General features: G+C 40.5%; 1 protein-coding gene across 1 annotated transcript in view; it reads right to left on the bottom strand.

Annotated features, from left to right (window-relative positions):
- Positions 1-19,523, bottom strand: part of LOC143860648 (uncharacterized) — a 40,194-nt gene that overhangs the window by 8,193 nt on the left and 12,478 nt on the right. The window contains exons 3-9 of the mRNA XM_077371395.1: positions 6,089-6,154; positions 5,711-5,851; positions 5,143-5,256; positions 4,649-4,750; positions 4,367-4,552; positions 675-764; positions 454-588 (exon numbers count right to left, since the gene is read on the bottom strand). Of these exons, the coding sequence (XP_077227510.1) occupies positions 454-588; positions 675-764; positions 4,367-4,552; positions 4,649-4,750; positions 5,143-5,256; positions 5,711-5,851; positions 6,089-6,154 (834 nt within the window). The remainder of the gene's footprint in view (positions 1-453; positions 589-674; positions 765-4,366; positions 4,553-4,648; positions 4,751-5,142; positions 5,257-5,710; positions 5,852-6,088; positions 6,155-19,523) is intronic.

The raw sequence follows: 19,523 nt of genomic DNA, 5'->3' as shown, positions 1-19,523 counted from the left end.
TAATATAATGGTTTCTTATATATTTCTAAATATATATATATATATATATATATATATATATATATATATTTTTTAAAATTTATAACTATTTTAAAAATACCAGTTGTAGCTCCTTTTCCGAAACAGAACACCAAAATGGATGAAACACGGATACTCTCAATTTCAATGACCTAAATGAAACGCCCACCGAAATGGTATTCGTAACAATGTAAACTAAAATGAACATCGTGAAAGGGAGTCCACACGCATTGGTCTCTAGTACAGTTGGACTAGAATTCTTTCTGGATACGTGGTGCATGTTTGGGCACGCAGGACCCTCACAGCCCCATGGATACACACATGCATGCATAATAATTAGCAGCTCCCAATGAACTTTTATACACTTAAGCACCAGGTAAAATGGATAAACAATTGACTTAAACCAAAGAGAAATTACACAAATCCAATCATCACCTCAAATGCCTTTCTGAAAAAATTGTGAAGAAGCTTTTCATACTTTTGCCGTACCGAACCAGCTCCTACGGCACTTGCATTAAAAGCAACAAGTGATTTTTGAACAGCATCTTCATGTGCTTCTCTTAGAACAACCTACCACAAAGAAAATTAGTGAAGAGTAGAACTCACAAACAAGTTGCATATAGCTAATGCAGAATGCTTAAAATAGAGACACTGACCTCATCAGGAGGCTTTGTGCGGTCAAAAGCAGACATGTAAACATCAGTGGCCGATTCATATGCCCTCCGACATTCTGCTTCTTCAACACTCTGCAGAAAAAGCAGCATTGACAAAATACTCCAGCAAACTAAATTAACTAAGCACTTCTAGTTTAATAACTAAGCACTTCCTAATATCATTTCAATTTTTTTCTTAGAAGTAAATAAAAACAGTATCCATTAGTACAAAATGGTGCACATAGTATACAGTAAAAGGAGCATTTCCTGGGTGACCATGAAACAGGGACTACACAATGTGGCATTACAGTAGGATCATCCAGCTTTCAGCAGTAAAAAAAACGAGAAAATGATGTAAAAAACACAAAATTGTGAGGAAAAACAATCAAATCTCTGTAGATGAATTTTGCAGTGTGTCAAAGAGACAAAACTCCCTGCAATAATGAAAATAGGACCCTCGGGATTTTGCCCATATCTACTGCAATAATGAGGAAAAACAATCAAATCTCTAAGTTGTTGAAGCTACTGTATTTTACATGACATATAAACACAATAATTTATATCCATTTGCAGTTTTCCGCACATGTTAAAAGATTCATAACATGAGATATCATAGTTCCAAAGGTCGTAACTTAACCTGTTAATATGTTTGTAAGAGGCTATAAGTTTGCAAGTGGCTAATTTGCAACTGAAACTCAACAGTCTTGGGTCAAATGCTGAGTTTTGTCTCAGTTCTGATTCATCAATTTTATACTTTTCCCAGTTGTTATATGTTCAATAGTTTATGCATTCCAAGGTTTCCCTATAGTGTTCCAAATACTTCCAATACAATCATAACCAGCATCATTTCTTGGTTCCTTCAGTAACATTATTGAACCATTTACACATAATTAACCATTGATTTAGAGACATGGTTCACCAATTTTAGGAAATCACTGCCAGATTTTAGGAAAGCTGTCATTCAAACCATTTCTTTATTTTTTCTTTCTAGACTGGCACACCCTAACGTGGATTAAAAGGGGATGCCCATTGAGAGCCAGAGAAGGATTCTGGGAAACATGAAAAGTAGTCAGGGGATTAAATCTAAATGAAAGACCACATGGACACATGGGCAAGGGATGACAAGCAAATGACACAAAAGAAGCCCCAATATCAAATAGAAACTGAAAAGAAAGTTGTTGTATATGGGGGAAAGTAGGAGTGCGGCGAGATTTTCAACTACAACAACAACACAACAAAGCCTTTGTCCCAAACTAGTTGGGGTCGAGATATTCAACTAAATAAGAAAAAAATGCAAGAGGTCAACTCAAGGACTAAACAAAGGACAGTATAGGAAAAAAGCTTAATCACATACAAGCATGACAAAGACTAACAAAACAATTGACTGGATGACTTGAGAGTTGAGACACTCATAATAGGGTTCTCAAATGCAAGGATTCCTATAAGAACAGAACACACAATTAAAGTTAACAAACCACAGGTGCGGAGAGGGTCAACAGAGCTCTTATCAACAACGCAAAGTGCTTTTGACCAGAGAAGCAGGATTCGTACCTGGAGTTGGGGATTCGCGAATCCCCAAATCGCGAATCTGAACCGTGATTCGATTCGAATCCCTGATTCTGGGAAACCCCGATTCCCAATTTATGAAAACCCCGATTCCCACTTTATAGGAACCCCGATTCCCAGGCGATTCCCTGCGAATCCCCAGGGAATCCCAACTCCCCACGACTCTCAGCGATTCCCTGGCGAATCCCTGACGATTCCCCGACGAATCCCCGTCGACTCTCTGGCAAACCCACGATTCCCACTTCCAACCATCCCAGGAGCCTTCGATTCCCGCTTTCGAATCCCGAATCGATTCCCGCCTTGGCAACCTTGCTTTTGACAGTTGTCTACTATGTTCATTTTCCAAAATTCCTTGATTTCATCCTTAATATAAGATTCCACAAAATCAAAAAAGTAGTGTAGGCTGCGTAGAAAGGAAGGTGTATAGAAAAAAAAAATCAGGAGATGAAGACGAAGCTTTATACAGAGCCCTATCGAATCAGACCAAAAAGAGTGTGAGCAGTGGGCCCACAGAATAAACAACTCACTAAAAAGGCTACTAGTGGACGTCTAGGGAAGATAACAAGTAAAAAGGGAAACAACAATTTGTAGACTCAGATTCAAAGAAAAACATAAAAACTGATGATGATAGAGAGCATAACATAAAAATGGAAAATTAGACAATTTCCTGGGCAGAAATTACTAAGATAAACAAGACATAAAAATAAACAAAACAAGGTACTTAACCCCAATAATATAAAGGCCTGAGCAGGGAACAAGGATTCAACCATTTGCATGCCAAAACTACTAATCTTATGTTATGAGCTTTGATTTTAAAGGAAGCATACAAAATTAATATTTCAAACAACTCAATTTGGAAGTCAGTTGGATTTTATGCAGTTATCAATCAATTGATCTGAAATTCTGAATGACGGTATAACATGAAATTGTTTACGTGTCAAATCATTTACTACTGCACTATGAGATTCTGATTCAAAAGTAGCAGTACAAAGCCAGCCTCCATGATAATTCAAAATTTGGGAGTCAGTAAATGAGTTCTGCAACCATCAAGTGATCAATGGTAAAGGCTTTGTTCTTCAACCTAGAGGTCAGTCTTACCTATAATAAAAAAAAGAAAGATTGGACAGTGGTTTCTATCCTTTCCTTCTTTTTATCAAGAGATCTAACAGTATTTCAGAGCCTGGAATGAGAAAATGTGAAAGAAAGTACAGACTACAAAATTTCTATCCTTTTTTTTAAGGGCTTTACTCTCTTTGTGTACCAGTCTTGAGCCCTACACCTCATGGCAACAGAGTACTTATTGCCTCTACAACAGAGCGTGTAGGAGATTGGTACTACAAAATTTCTATCTATTCGCATAATTGTCTGTAGTTCAGCACTGGCATCAGTTCAAAACTTAAAGAGTATCTAAGTTTTGTAAAAAGTTAAAAGATTTACACACAGATGTATTAGAGGTATACCGGACTTTGAGGCATGGTTTTAAAATATTTTGGTTTCGTTGGAAAACGAAACGAAATCCACATTGAGTCAGAAAAGTACCAAACTTCGCCGAAACGTTTCGGAAGGAAATTTCGGTGAAATTTCTGAAATTCGGTGAAACGTTTCGGTGAAGTACAAAATTTCACCCGAAATTTCAGAAATTTCGGTGAAATTTTTACGAGATTTCGTCCAAAATTTCGTACCGAAACCGAAACGTTTCAGTTTTGCTGATGACCAAAACCGAAACAGAGATTTAAAACCTTGCTTTGAGGTGAATGTGAAATGTCAATGCTTTAACTCATGAATAGAATAGCTATTTGAGGGGTTTTAAATCTGCCAACTGATTTATCTTTTATGCTTAATAATGTTGGATAGATGGCCTAAACATGATGCAACTTGGTCTGACAAATTGCTTACTGGATAGCTAGCTGCAGACACAAGGTCTGCAGATGCACAATAAACACTTAAACCCAACAACAACATCATAGTGAGTAATGGTCCCTGTATTTAGAGGTCGTCCCTGTATTTAGAGGTACAACTACAGGACTTGCGATAGCAGCTAGCATGCGCACACATATCATTGAATAGGAGAACAAAACAAAATGGAACAAACCAAAAAAAAAAATGAAACTTGTAGATCCACTACAAACCTGCCATGAGGAAGTTATTGTCGGCACTGCACCATTATTTAACGCATCAAGGAAAGATTGTGTAATGCTAGCAAGAATGGGGCCAGTCATCATTACAGCTCCAACTTGCTTAGGTCTGGTTCTCTCTAAAACGAACTTTGTCAATGCATCCAGCCCAGATCTAAATTCAGGTCGTAGTCTGTCCAACTGCACATGGAATGTGACACTTTTATATACTAACAGAAAAAAAAGAAGATCAATAGATAAGAACATAGAAAATAATAACGGAATGTGCGGACTTACAGAGATTTGATCTAGACGTTGGAGATCATTTTCATTGTTCAGAGGTCGCACAAGGGTGAAGCATTCTCGGTCTGGAAAAAGAGCTCGAATGGACTCCCGAATCTATTAATCATTATTTTTCTAGAATTATTAGCACCATAACTTGGAATAGATATCAGCAACTGTCACTAAGAAAGAAAAGAAGCATCCAAAAACAAACTCCATAATATACAGCAGACCTCAACTGTTTAAAATGAATGATGAAGTGACGAGAATAGGCAAATAGAAAAAATTACGGGTGTAACCAAAAGAAAAACCTCATATGATAAACATTACAATATTTCTTATTTTACTACACAATACTAATCCATTGATTAACAGTTAAATTTCAAATAATTAGAGAATAAATTGTTGATAACATAAAATAAATATATAAGGTGCAGCACCAAATTACATATACTATGTAAATATTATCAACAGAGACCGAAATCAATCATACATACGAATCTACATACCTCGTTTTTTGCAACCATATCTTTTCCTTCTCCTTGCATGGGCCTCAACGCTAGCTCTAGGTAATCACGAGGGGTTATTTTCCTATTATCCTCTGCTAAGTCCAAATAGAAGTCCTACAAACACAATTGACAGGGTTAATTGTATTGATCACCAATCTGACACATCCATGCTTTGCACCTAAGGAATAATAAGCATGATAAATAGAAATGAAATTGGTATGATTATTCAAAAGTGTCAAACTACCAATTACTCCAACAGCTTAAGCTGTTGGAGAAAGGCGTTATATATTCTTTTATACTTTAACACTCCCCCTCACATGTGGCCCCTCTTTCTAGGGTTGGCCTACACGTGGCATATGTGGCCCCTCTTATGGGTTTGGCCATTGCATGTGGATTTTGCTATCAAGGAAGTTTGAACTCAGGACCTTCTGCTCTGATGCCATGTCAAACTACCAATTACTCCAACAGCGGGAGGAAGGCGTTATTTATTCTTTTATACTCTAGCAAAAAGCAAACTCCTATTAATAAATCCATACACAAAGACAAAATAATATGATGATATAATCACCCTCAAAAGCCAAACAAAGACTGGGGAGAATTGCCCAAGCTCAGATGCTGTAGTCCTTCCAGATGCTCTAACACGGATGTGTTTTGTCATTTCAGTAACAAGAGACAGACGATCAAGAGCAGCTTCATCTATGCCCCCCATCTGATTAAAAGAATAGAATGATAAGGAAGAAGAATTGAAGAAATGGAATATCCAGGATGCAATGGACAATGTTTCCTTAGTTTTCAATAGAAGGATGTTACAAAAGGAGAAAAAAAGGATTAAAAATCAAACCAACAATTTAAAAATAAATATTTAAATATAAAAAGTCCCAAATATCACACACACACAATGTCTTCCAATAAAAAGAAGAAAGGTGTCAACTTGAAATAAACCAACCTGGTTATAAATAAACATGCTTGATAACAGAACAGCCAAGGAGAAGATTTGTGTGCTGTACGTCCCCTGCCAAGTGATCCAGAGAGCAAGGAAATAATTAGATAACATAATTGCAAGTATAAGAAGGAAAAAAGCAGTCTTACTAATACATGGTTGAACATGGATCCAGTCTCAATGACGATGAGAAAAAACAAACATATGAATCTGTTAGACGAAAGTTTAGACAGAGAAAATAGAATGAGTTAGGGTTATCTCCCCCTGACTCATATCTTTATCCTAAAACATAAAGGGATGTACAAAGTCCTAAATGCCCTTAGGCAAGTTACATATTCCAACACTCCCCCTCAAGCTGGAATGTAGATATCATACATTCCTAGCTTGTTACATATATCACTCAATTTTGACTTATTTAAGGACTTTGTAAACATATCAGCTAATTGGTCCCCTGACCGAGTAAACACAGTGCAAATCTCTCTTTTCTGGATTCTTTGACGGATAAAATGACAATCCACTTCAATATGCTTGGTGTGCTCATGGAAGACTGGATTGTTGGCAATGTATATTGCAGCTTTGTTGTCGCAATAAAGCTGCGAAGGAGAAGATGAAATGAAGCCAATTTCAGAAAGAAGTGAACGTAGCCAAATAAGTTCCGTGCTTGTCTGTGCCATTGCCCTGTATTCAGCCTCTGCACTGGACTTAGCTATAACATCCTGCTTCTTACTCTTCCATAAAACAAGATTGCCACCTACAAATGTACAATACCCAGCGGTGGACCGTCTATCTGCTGGGGATCCAGCCCAATCTGCATCAGAGAAGCCTTCAACTTTCATATGGCCATGTCTTTTGAACATCAATCCCTTCCCTGGAGCCCCTTTCAAATACTTGAGAATCTGTGTCACCGCAGCCCAGTGAGAAGTACGTGGAGAGCTCATATACTGACTGACAACTCCCGCAGCATATGAAATATCTGGCCGAGTAACCGTGAGATATATAAGTTTACCGACAAGCCTGCGATACCTGCTAGGATCCTCCAACAACTCTCCTTCTTCTGGAACGAGTTTCACATTAGGATCCATGGGTGCAAAAGCTAGTTTAACTCCAAGATTGCCTGTTTCTTTTAGCAAGTCTAAGACATACTTTCTCTGTGATAGGAACAAGCCTCTAGAAGAACGAGCAACCTCTATCCCCAAGAAATACCTGAGCTGACCCAAATCCTTAGTAGAGAATTCCTTTTGCAAGAAGATTTTCAAACGTTGTATACCTTGTGAATTGCTCCCTGTGATGATTATGTCATCCACATAAACTATCAACAAAATACACCCAGCTGAAGAGTGATAACTAAAGACTGAGTGATCCACTGCGCATTGTTTTATGCCAAAGCGCATGACTGCCTCACTGAATTTCCCAAACCACGCACGCGGAGATTGTTTGAGGCCATAGAGTGACTTGCGTAGGCGACACACGTAGGAGGAAGTCTCCCCCTGAGCAACAAACCCTGGTGGTTGCTCCATATACACCTCCTCAGTCAGGTCGCCATGGAGGAAAGCATTCTTCACATCCAGCTGATGAAGAGGCCAGCTATGATTAACAGCAAGAGACAGGATCACACGGACAGAGGGAATTTTCGCAACGGGACTGAAGGTCTCAATGTAGTCAACACCAAAAGTCTGAGTGTATCCTTTCGTGACTAACCGTGCTTTTAAGCGCTCGACAGTACCATCAGGGAGGTATTTGATGGAGAAAACCCACCGACAACCAACAGGACGGGCACCAGGGGGTAGAGAAACCAGATCCCAAGTATTATTACTATGAAGAGCGCCCATTTCTAGGTTCATAGCATCACGCCAGCCAGAAGGGTCAAGAGCCTCAGCCACTGACTGTGGTAAAGACATAGAAGACATGGAGGAAACAAAGCTCTGGAAGGTACTGGTGAGCTTATCATAAGAAACAAAACTCGAAATAGGATGTGCAGTGGAACGGGATCTCGTACGAGATGCAATAGGAGAATCAGAAACAACAGAGGAAGGCGGAAGAGAAGATACCTGAGAGCGGGAGAGAGAGATCATCGGCTCAGAAGATGATTGTGCGAGAGGAGGTAGAAGAGACCTATCTGTAACTTGGCGCCGCTGATACTGTTGTGTAATTTTAGGTGGAGCTGGCTTCTCCAACGTGGCAGAAGAAGTAGAAGCTGCAAAAGCTGGCCGCACGAAAATAGGAGATGACGGAAGAGAAGCAGGTAGATCTGGTAAGGGAAGCAAGACCTCGGACTCGAGAGAAGGGGTGAAAGATGCCGCGTCATGTTGGAAGAATACCTCAGACTCAAAGAACGTAACATCGGCTGAGACAAACCAGCGACGCAGACGAGGACTATAGCAACGATAGCCTTTCTGCGTACGGGAATACCCCAGAAAGACACAACGCTCAGACCGGGGATCGAGTTTGTCACGGCCAGGTCCAAGGTGATGAACAAAATAAACGCATCCAAATACACGAGGTGTCAGAGGAAACTGTTCCTTACTAGGAGATAAAATCTCGAAAGAAGAGGCACCCTCTAAGACAGAGGAAGGAAGGCGATTTGCTAAGAAACACGCCGTGAGAAGGGCATCACTCCAATATGCCTTAGGAACACTCATCTGAAAAAGAAGAATGCGACCTACTTCAAGCAAATAACGAAGTTTCCTCTCAGCAACACCATTCTGTTGAGAGGTATACGCACATGAAGACTGATGTAAAATCCCATGTTGGGAGAGATAGGATTGAAAGCCATTAGTATCAGAAAAATATTCTCTAGCATTGTCAGTACGAAGACATTTAATATTGCAATTATATTGATTCTTAATTTCAGAATGAAATGTGCGAAAAGCAAAGAACACGTCGGATCGACTCTTCAGTAAATATAACCAGGTCATGCGTGAGAAGTCATCAATAAACACAATAAAATACCGAAAGCTAGTAGTAGACGCGACCCTAGAGGGTCCCCATACATCAGAATGGACTAATTCAAAAGGACTAGACACTCGACTAATGATCCGGGACGGAAACGACACACGACGGTGCTTCCCGAGTTCACAGGACTCGCACTGAAAACTAGAAAAAGGTCCGGGAACCAGAGAAGTCTGTTGCAGTCGCTGAAGTGAAGGATGCACCAGGCGACAATGCCACTGAAATGTATCCACATAGCTATGTAAGACAGTAGGCGGCCGGCAGTCAAGACGATAGAGTCAATCTACCTCACGACCGTTCCAATCGTCTTCCCGGTCGAGGGATCTTGAAATAAACAGTAAGATGGGAAAAATGAGACAGAACAGTGAAGAGATTTAGTAATTTGGCTAACTGAAAGTAAACTAAATGGTGATTTTGGTACACATAAAACAGAAGATAAGGTAAGAGCAGGATGAGGGGAGATATCACCAACACCAGTGATAGGTGTAGTGGACCCATCAGCAAGGGTGATAGACTGAGAGGGAGACGAGAAAGAGCGAAAAGAATGAAGCTGAGAAGAGTTACCAGTCAGGTGATTGGATGCGCCAGAGTCAATGATCCATGACCCTGAGCTAGATAGAAGCGTAGTGGGTGAACTACCTGGCTGGGCGAAACCTGCAGAGGGAGGACGAGAACTGAGCCGCAGACGCTGGAACTCCTCATAATCGGCACGGGATAATGTATAGGTGGAATCAGCTGGTGCAGGAACAGAAGCAGAGGGAGCGCAATCTGAAGCCGAAGCAGTAGTAGCACCCATGTGAGCCGAGCGTGCCTGACGAAGCTCGGGATGCAGGGTATAGCAATGGTCAATATAATGTCCCTCGCGCTAACAGTGAGTGCAAAAAGAACGGCCACGTCCACCACCATAACGACCACCACCACTGCCGGCACGGCCACGACCAGAGGAGGCTCCACCACGAGGCGGGCGAGTACTGCCATCATAGGTCGCGAGAGCAGAACCATCAATAGGAACAGATATCATTGGATCACCAGGAGAGCACTGCTGAACGCGGGAGTAAACCTCAGTAAGGGAAGGAATAGCGCCAGAACCGATAATCTGCTGACGAAGATGCTGTACTCTGGACCCAAACTCTCAAGGTACTGCACAACACGGATCTGATCCCTCTGACGGGCAGCCTCTGTGAGATCCGTGGTAAGTGGCATGTAAACATCAAGCTGCTGACAAAGGCCAACGAATTGGCTGTAATGGGTGGCAAGAGGAAGATCACCACGACGGAAACGCATCCACTCGGAATAGGTAGAGCAGATCCGACTAATGTTTGTCACGCCAGAATAAAGAAGAGTAACCTGATCCCAGATCCGTTTCACAGTAGGCAGAAGCATCAAGGGCCCAGAGACATGAGGGGCCATACTCTGCCACAGAAGGGTACAAACAAGAGCATCCTCCTGTTCCCATCGATCAAAAGTGGGATCCGTCGTAGGAGGAGGATCACGACGAATGACGTGGGTTTTCCCACGCGCGATAAGATACTTCTCGACGGCTGCTTTCCAAGTAACGTAGTTTGCCCCATCCAACTTAACAGTAGTGATATGTGGGAATGATCCATCTACACAAAGAGATGATGACGAAGAAGACGCCAGAGAGGGTGTCGGACGAACACCAGGAGCCACTCCTGTGGAAGGATTGTCAAGCACCTCCTCTATAACAACAAGCAAGAAAGAAAACAGACAATCCAAACCAAGACGAATAACAGGAGATAACAAAATAGGTGGGCAAACTAGGATACGCCAAGAAAGCTAGACGCGGCTCCAAGAATGACGAGCATCGACGAAGCTTGACAAGAGGGAAGCCATGAGGCACAGAGGGGAGCCGCAAAGACAAACGAGAATCAAAGTAGGGTAAGAGTAAGAGATGAAGATCTAACACATAATAACAAGGAGAAAAGAGTGGTAAGGTTTACCAAGGGATGAAAGGGAGAGGAGGAAAAATGATGGGGGTTGAAAAACTTGGGGTGTGAGGCTTACCAGCAGACCTACGAATTGGGGGCTGGAAAAAAAATAATTTCTGGTGGGGGGGGGGTGCAAATCCTCGTTCTTGGAAAATAATTTCCACCCTGTGTGGAAAATGTTTTAGGGGTTGTTGCGCGGGGGTACAGGACCAGGAACTATGCGCGGGGGAGGAGAAACGTGGCGGGCGTGACTCGTGAGGGACGGGGACGGAGGGCCTAGTGCCTTCGGCTCGGAGGGAACGACTCCTTCTCAGGAGGAAAAAGGCAGCGTGACGGTATGCCTCGAATGAAACTTGGCCCGGAGTTGGGTTTCGCAGCGAGAGGGGTGGGGGGTGGCGGAGAAGATGGAGGCTGATAGAGAACTCTAGGGATCAGAAAACCCTAAGGCTCTGATACCATGTTAGACGAAACTTTAGACAGAGAAAATAGAATGAGTTAGGGTTATCTCCTCCTGACTCATATCTTTATACTAAAACATAAAGGGATGTACAAAGTCCTAAATGCCCTTAGGCAAGTTACATATTCCAACAGAATCAAACAAATCAAGAATCAAGTGTTACTGTATTTTCTGCTAGGTACTAAAAATCAAGTATTAGATTACTAAAAGAGTGACACGTAAAAAATACCAAATACCGATGTCTCTACATCCTTGATAGAAGAAGACTTCCACCAAGTTTCTTAGAACACCCTTCAAACAAGTAAAAAACTATCCCAGAAAAATGCAAATATGTACAATCTCAAACTCAAGGTGAAGTCATCACGAAACACACATCATTTATAAATGTAGAACAAATTTACAATTGACCCTTTGATACACAACTTCTAACAAAAATAAAAATCAAGCTCTTGGTTGCATATATCAACAAGAAAATTCAAATATGGAATCAATTAAGAACTTAAATCACTGCAGAAAATTTCAGCAACTAACCTTCATTTGATAACTACTCTAACATAATGAAAATTTGAAGCAGAAAATAGATCTAATCTAGATAGATGAGAATTGTAGATCAAACCCACAAAAATCCTACAGAAATAGCTGAAAAAATCTTTGCAAATTTAGAGTTTTCTTCTCCAAGAAAACCCCACAAACAGTAAATGGGCAGTAGAACCCTAATTCATTTCTTATTCCAAAAGATGAAAAAAAAGTCTCGAAAACCTAAAGTAAATACACACACACATATAAATATATATATATATATATATATATATATATAGAGAGAGAGAGAGAGAGAGAACAAAAGAACCTAGAAAGCTCTAAAACCCTAACATAAAAACTCTTCACTTTAAAAAAAACTCTTAAAACTCCCTACAAAACTCTGTGAATAGTTACGCGAAAAGAGTAGTGAACAGTAACATGAATAGTGGCATGGATGGCATCATGGGAGTGAAGTGAGCCTTAATTTATTTTAATTCACTTAATTGACTCCAGTGAAACTTTATATATATATATATATATATATATATAGAGAGAGAGAGAGAGAGAGAGGAAATGGTTTGTGTGCAGCTGCACAGATAAGCTATCTGTGCATGGCTGCCTTATCTGTGCAGCTGCACAAACCACACATTTTTTGGGGGATCCAAAGCATTCATTTGGAAGGCCCTTCCATGGATAGGGTGAGTACCAAAAATCAGCCCTTTAGGATCATCCTAACCCTGCCATTTGTGGAGGGAAAAAATGGGCAGAAACAGTGTCTGTCCATTTTCCCCTCCAACTTTGATTGGGTTAGGATGATCCTATAGGGCTGATTTTTGGTACACACCCTATCCATGGAAGGGCCTTTCAAATGAATGCTTTGGATCCCCCCAAAAATGTGGCCCCCACTATTGTTTGTGCAGCCATGCACAGATAGCTTAGCAGCTGCACACAAACCATATATATATATATAACTTATCTGCGCGATACCTCAGATAAGTTATCTGAGCAAGAGCTCAAAAAATCATGTGGGCCCACATTGTTTGGATGATCCAAAGCATTCATTTGATAGGCCCTTACATAGATAGGGTGTGCCCAAAAAATCAGCTCCATAGGATCATCCTAACCCTTCGATTTTTGGAGGTTAAAAATGGACGGATTTGTTGAGGTTTATACCCATCCACTTTAACCTCCACAAATCGAAGGGTTAGGATAATCCTGTGGAGCAGATTTTTTGTGCACACTCTATTTATCTTTGGACTATCTAAATGAATGCTTTGGATCATCCAAACAAGGTGGGCCCATATGTTTTTTTGAGCTCTTGCTCAGATAACTTATCTGAGGTATCGCACAGAAAATGCTTCCCTATATATATATATATATATATATATATATATATATATATATATATATATATATAGAGGAAAGTGAAGCTACACTGCCGGTGTAGCTAACTTAGCTACACCGCCGGCTTAAAATACAATGGGCCCACATTGTTTTGGTGATCCAAAGAATTCATTTGATTGGCCCTCACATAGATAGGGTGTCCACCAAAAATCAGCTCCATAGGATCATCCCAACCCTTCAAACTGTGGAGGCAAAAATGGACAAATTTGTGAAGGTTTTTACACGTCCATTTTTGCCTCCACAGTTTGAAGGGTTGGGATGATCCTATGGAGCTAATTTTTGGTGGACACCCTATCTATGTGAGGGCCAATCAAATGAATTCTTTGGATCACCAAAACAATGTGGGCCCATTGTATTTTAAGCCGGCGGTGTAGATGATCCTATGGAGCTGATTTTTGGTGGACACCCTATCTATGTGAGGGCCAATCAAATGAATTCTTTGGATCACCAAAACAATGTGGGCCCATTGTATTTTAAGCCGGCGGTGTAGCTAAGGCCCTCACATAGATAGGGTGTCCACAAAAAATCAGCTCCATAGGATCATCCCAACCCTTCAAACTGTGGAGGCAAAAATGGACGTGTAAAAACCTTCACAAATTTGTCCATTTTTGCCTCCACAGTTTGAAGGGTTGGGATGATCCTATGGAGCTGATTTTTGGTGGACACCCTATCTATGTGAGGGCCAATCAAATGAATGGTTTGGATCACCAAAACAATGTGGGCCCATTGTATTTTAAGCCGGCGGTGTAGCTAAGTTAGCTACACCGGCAGTGTAGCTTCACTTTCCTCTATATATATATATATATAGGAAACTATTGGTGAGCTTAAGCTCACCAAACTTATGGTGAGCTAGCTTGCCCAATCACATGGGGGCCCACTTTGTTAGGATGATCCAAACCATTCATTTGAAAGTCCCTTACATAGATGGGGGGTGTACCAAAAATCAGCTCCATAGGATCATCCTAACCCCTCCATTTGTGGAGGACAAAAATGGACAGACACAAATCTGCCCCATTTTTGTCCTCCACAAATGGAGGGGTTAGGATGATCCTATGGAGCTGATTTTTGGTACACCCCCTATCTATGATAAGGCCTTGCAAATGAATGGTTTGGATCACTCCCCAAAATGTGGGACCCATGTGATTGGGCAAGCTAGCTCACCATAAGTTTGGTGAGCTCACCAACAGTTTCCTCATACATATATATATATATATATATATATATATATATATGAGGAAAATGATTGTGAGCTTGAAGCTCATATAGCTTATATGAGCTTGAGGGCCAAATACATGTGGGCCCACATTGTTATGATGATCCAAAGCATTCATTTGACAGGCCCTTACATAGATAGGGTGTGTACAAAAAATCAGCTCCATTGGATCATCCTAACCCATCCAAAAGTGGATGGCAAAATGGACAGACACCGTTTGCCACAAATCTGCCCATTTTTGCCTTCCGCTTTTCGAGGGGTTAGGATGATCCAATGGAGCTGACTTTTCGTACACACTCTATCTATGATGGGGCCTTGCAAATGAATGGTTTGGATCACCACAAAAAATGTGGGACCCATGTGTTTGGGCCCTCAAGCTCATATAAGCTATATGAGCTTCAAGCTCACAATCATTTTCCTCATATATATATATATATATATATATATATATATATAGCAGAAGAGAAAAGGAGAGAATTATTTGAATTTCTCCCAAAATTCTATGAGAATTACACATCACTTTTTTTGACTTTTTTTAACAAAGGCACCCATTCAACCCACATATTTTCAATCCTACCCCCTTCTTTATGCTTTTTAACAAAGGCACCCGTTAAAGCCACATAATTTCAATCCTACCCCCCTCCTTCATGCTTTTTAAATTATGGAAACCTCTATAGATTGGAGGGCTAGGATCAGCTTGTGGAAATGATTTTATGGGCACAACCTATTGATGTTGTGTTCCATCACATGGATGGTTTGGATCAACCAATGATGTGGTCCGTACAGTTTTTTGTCGGCCCGTGCATCGCACGGGGTTTTTTACTAGTGTGTGTGTGTGTGTGTGTGTGTGTGTGTGTGTCTATATATATGAGAAAATAAAGTATGTGTAGCTGCACAGATAAGCTATATGTGCATGGGTATAAAAATCAGCCCTATTGGTTCATTACATGGGGATCCAAAGCACTCATTTGGAAGGCCCTTCCATGGATAGGGTGTGTATCAAAAATCAGCCCTATAGGATCATCCTAACCCAATCAAAGTTCGAGGGGAAAATGGACAGACACTGTTTCTGCCCATTTTTCCCTCCACAAATGGCAACGTTAGGATGATCCTATAGGGCTGATTTTTGATACACACCCTATCCATGGAAGGGCCTTCCAAATGAATGCTTTGGAGCCCCACGTAATGAACCAATATGGCTGATTTTTATACCCATGCACAGATAGCTTATCTGTACAGCTGCACATACTTTATTTTCTCATATATATATATATATATATATGAGGTATATGATTGTACGCTCGACCGTACCTAAAGTTAGGTACGGTAGAGTGCCAAATCCCATGGGTCCCACATTTTTGGTGGGCATCTAAACCATTCATTTGCAAGGCCCCATCATAGATAGGGTGCATATTAAAAATCAGCTCCATAGGATCATCCTAACCCATCCATTTGTGGAAGCCAAAATGGACAGACAGTGTTTGTCCACAAATCTGCCCATTTTGGCCTCCAGTTTTGGAGGGGTTAGGATGATCCTATGGAGCTGATTTTTGGTATGCACCCTATCTATGATGGGGCCTTACAAATGAATGGTTTAGATGCCCACCAAAAATGGGGGACCCATGTGATTTGGCACTCTACCGTACCTAACTTTAGGTACGGTCGAGCGTACAATCATATACCTCTATATATATATATATATATATATATATATATATATATATATATGAGAAAACGGTTTCTAAACACATGTGTAGATAAGTTATCTACACACTAGCTTAAAATATAGTGGAGGGCATATTGTTTGGGTGATCCAAACCATTCATTTGATTGGCCCTCACATAGATAGGGTGTCCATAACAAATCAGCTCCATAGGATCATCCCAACCCTACGATTTGTGGAGGTAAAATGAACGTGTATAAACCTTCACAAATTTGTCTATTTTTTGCCTCCACGGTTCGAAGGGTTAGGATGATCCTATGGAGCTGATTTTTTGTGGTCACCCTATCTATGTGAGGGCCAATCAAATGAATGGTTTGGATCACCCAAACAATGTGGGCCTCCACTGTATTTTAAGCTAGTGTGTAGATAACTTATCTACACGTGTGTAGAAACCGTTCTCTCTCTCTCTCTCTCTCTCTCTCTCTCTCTCTCTCTCTCTCTCTCTCTATATATATATATATATATATATATATATATATATATGTAGCAGAAGAGAAAATGAGGGAATTTTTTTAATTTCCCCCAAAAATCTATGAGAATTACACATCACTTTTTTTGACTTTTTTTAACAAAGGCACCCATTCAACCCACATATTTTCAATCCTACCCCCTCCTTTATGCTTTTTAACAAAGGCACCCATTAAAGCCACATAATTTCAATCCTACCGCCCCTCCTTTATGCTTTTTTAATTATGGAAACCTCTAAAGATTGGACGGCTAGGATCAGCATATGGAAATGATTTGACGGGCACAACCTATTGATGTTGTCTTCCATCACATGGAAGGGTTTGGACTTCGGATCAACCTATGATGTGGTCCGTACAGTTCTTTGTCGGCGGGTGCATCGCACGGGGTTTTTTACTAGTATGTATATATATATATATATATATATATATATATATAGAGAGAACGGTTCCTACACATATGTGTAGAGAGTTCTCTACACACTAGCTTAAAATACAGTGGGGGCCCACATTGTTTGGGTGATCCAAGCCATCCATTTTAAAGGCCTTCACATAGATAGGGTGTCTACAAAAAATCAGATCCATAGGATCATTCCAACCCTACGATTTGTGGAGGTAAAATGGATGTCTTTAAACCTTCACAAATTAGTCCATTTTTTGCCTCCACAGTTCGAATGGTTAGGATGATCCTATGGATCTGATTTTTTGTGGACACCCTATCTATGTGAGGGCCTTAAATATGAATGGTTTGGATCACCCAAATAATGTGGCCCCCAATGTATTTTAAGCTAGTGTGTAGATAACTTATCTACACATATGTGTAGGAACCGTTTTCTCATATATATATATATATATATATATATATATATTATTCAACCCACATATTTTCAATCCTACGCCCTCCTTTATGCTTTTTAACAAAGGCACCCATTAAAGCCACATAATTTCAATCCTACCCCCCTCCTTGATGCTTTTTTAATTATGGAAACCATTATAGATTGGAGGGCTAGGATCAGCCTATGGAAATGATTTTACGGGCACAACCTATTGATGTTGTGTTCCATCACATTGACGGTTTGGATCAACCTATGATGTGGTCCGTACAGTTCTTTGTCGGCCCGTGCATCGCACGGGGTTAAAAAAGTGGACAAAGTCAACATAGTGACGTTTTTTCTTTGCAAAATTACGGATTGGGTATATATGTTAAATAATGCTACGTATTTTTGTGAACATATTACATAATACTACGGATTCAAGACGCCTTCAAAATATTGACGAATTCCGGGCACCTTAAGAGAAACAACATATTATGGAAATCTCTGTAGATTGAAGGGCTAGGATCATCCTATGGAAATGATTTTATGGGCACAATCTATTTCTGTTGTGTTCCATCACATGGACGGTTTGGATCAACCTATGATGTGGTCCGTACAGTTCTTTGTCGGCCCGTGCATTGCACGGGGTTTTTTACTAGTATATATATAAAGAGAATAGTGTTTATGAGCTTCAGATAAGCTTATCTGAGCTCGAGCTCAGAAACAGGTGTGGGCCCACATTGTTGGGGGATCCAAAGCATTCATTTGGAAGCCCCTAGTGTTTCTGAGCTAGAGCACAAATAAGCTTTTCTGAGCTCGAGAAACAGGTATGGGCCCACATTGTTGGGGGATCCAAAGCATTTATTTGGAATCCCCTATCATAGATAATGTGTCCACAAAAAATCAGCTCCTTTGGATCATCTTAACCCTTCCATTTGTGGAGGGAAAAATTCTCCACAAATGGAAGGGTTAGGATGATCCTATGGAGCTGATTTTTGGTACACACCCTATCCATGATAGGGCCTTTCAAATGAATGCTTTGGATCACCCCAAAAACATGGGCCCACAGGAGTTTTTGATGCTCGAACTCAGATAAGCTATATGAGCTCGAGCTCAGAAACAGTATTCTCATATTTAACCCCTATGACTTGAAACCTTATAAGAGAATCATTTGGAAGCCTATAACTAAAATTTAAAAAATAAACAGTAACTTTGGTACTAATGAGCGCCCCCCTCCCACCCCAAACACACACACACCACACACACATCAAAACTTGTCTCAAAAAGAGTAGCTTTTTCCTTCTTCTTTAGCTCATGCCATTGGTCCAATTCCAGGTTACGAACAGTCCCATCTTGGCTCTCCTATCATAGGTATTAACAACCTTTGGATGGTCCCTCTTTCACACATGCTGATCCACATCATTTTTAACCTTAACATGAGATTGCACTAATCAGTTACCCCCTCATGAAAAAGAACTCACCCTCCAATTCTCGCCTTCATGCTCCCCATAATAAGGATAAAGATACTTGATGTTGAAAGTGTTACTAACGCGCAAATCCAGATGCAACTTCACCTATTTCTATTCATGAGAATTTCGAGGAAAAGAATTTTCTTCCACTTGTAGGCGTTGTCGTTAATGATCTTCAAAACTTCGCACGGACAAATCTTCTGACGCTTGAGTTTATGATACTCATCACTAGGATATCATTCTTTCAAAAGATAATCCATACTTTGTCACCAACTTCAAACGTAAGCACTTGGCAATGACAATCAGAATTCTCCTTATACTTTGCATAGCCAGTGTCAATATCAGCTCTGACTTGGTCATGAATAGCAACCAAATCTTCTAATGTCTCATTTCAAACCCATGCCAAAAATAGACATACTATACTCTTTCCGTTTCGGAATTCGAATCGCCTTTGAAAGGCATCCAGCTGAACTTCTCAT

This window comes from Tasmannia lanceolata, unplaced genomic scaffold (assembly GCF_043159265.1).
Source record: "Tasmannia lanceolata isolate RefF3 unplaced genomic scaffold, GAP_Taslan_0.1 ptg000037l, whole genome shotgun sequence".
Taxonomy (NCBI): domain Eukaryota; kingdom Viridiplantae; phylum Streptophyta; class Magnoliopsida; order Canellales; family Winteraceae; genus Tasmannia; species Tasmannia lanceolata.
This window is presented reverse-complemented; position numbering and strand designations above follow the sequence as displayed.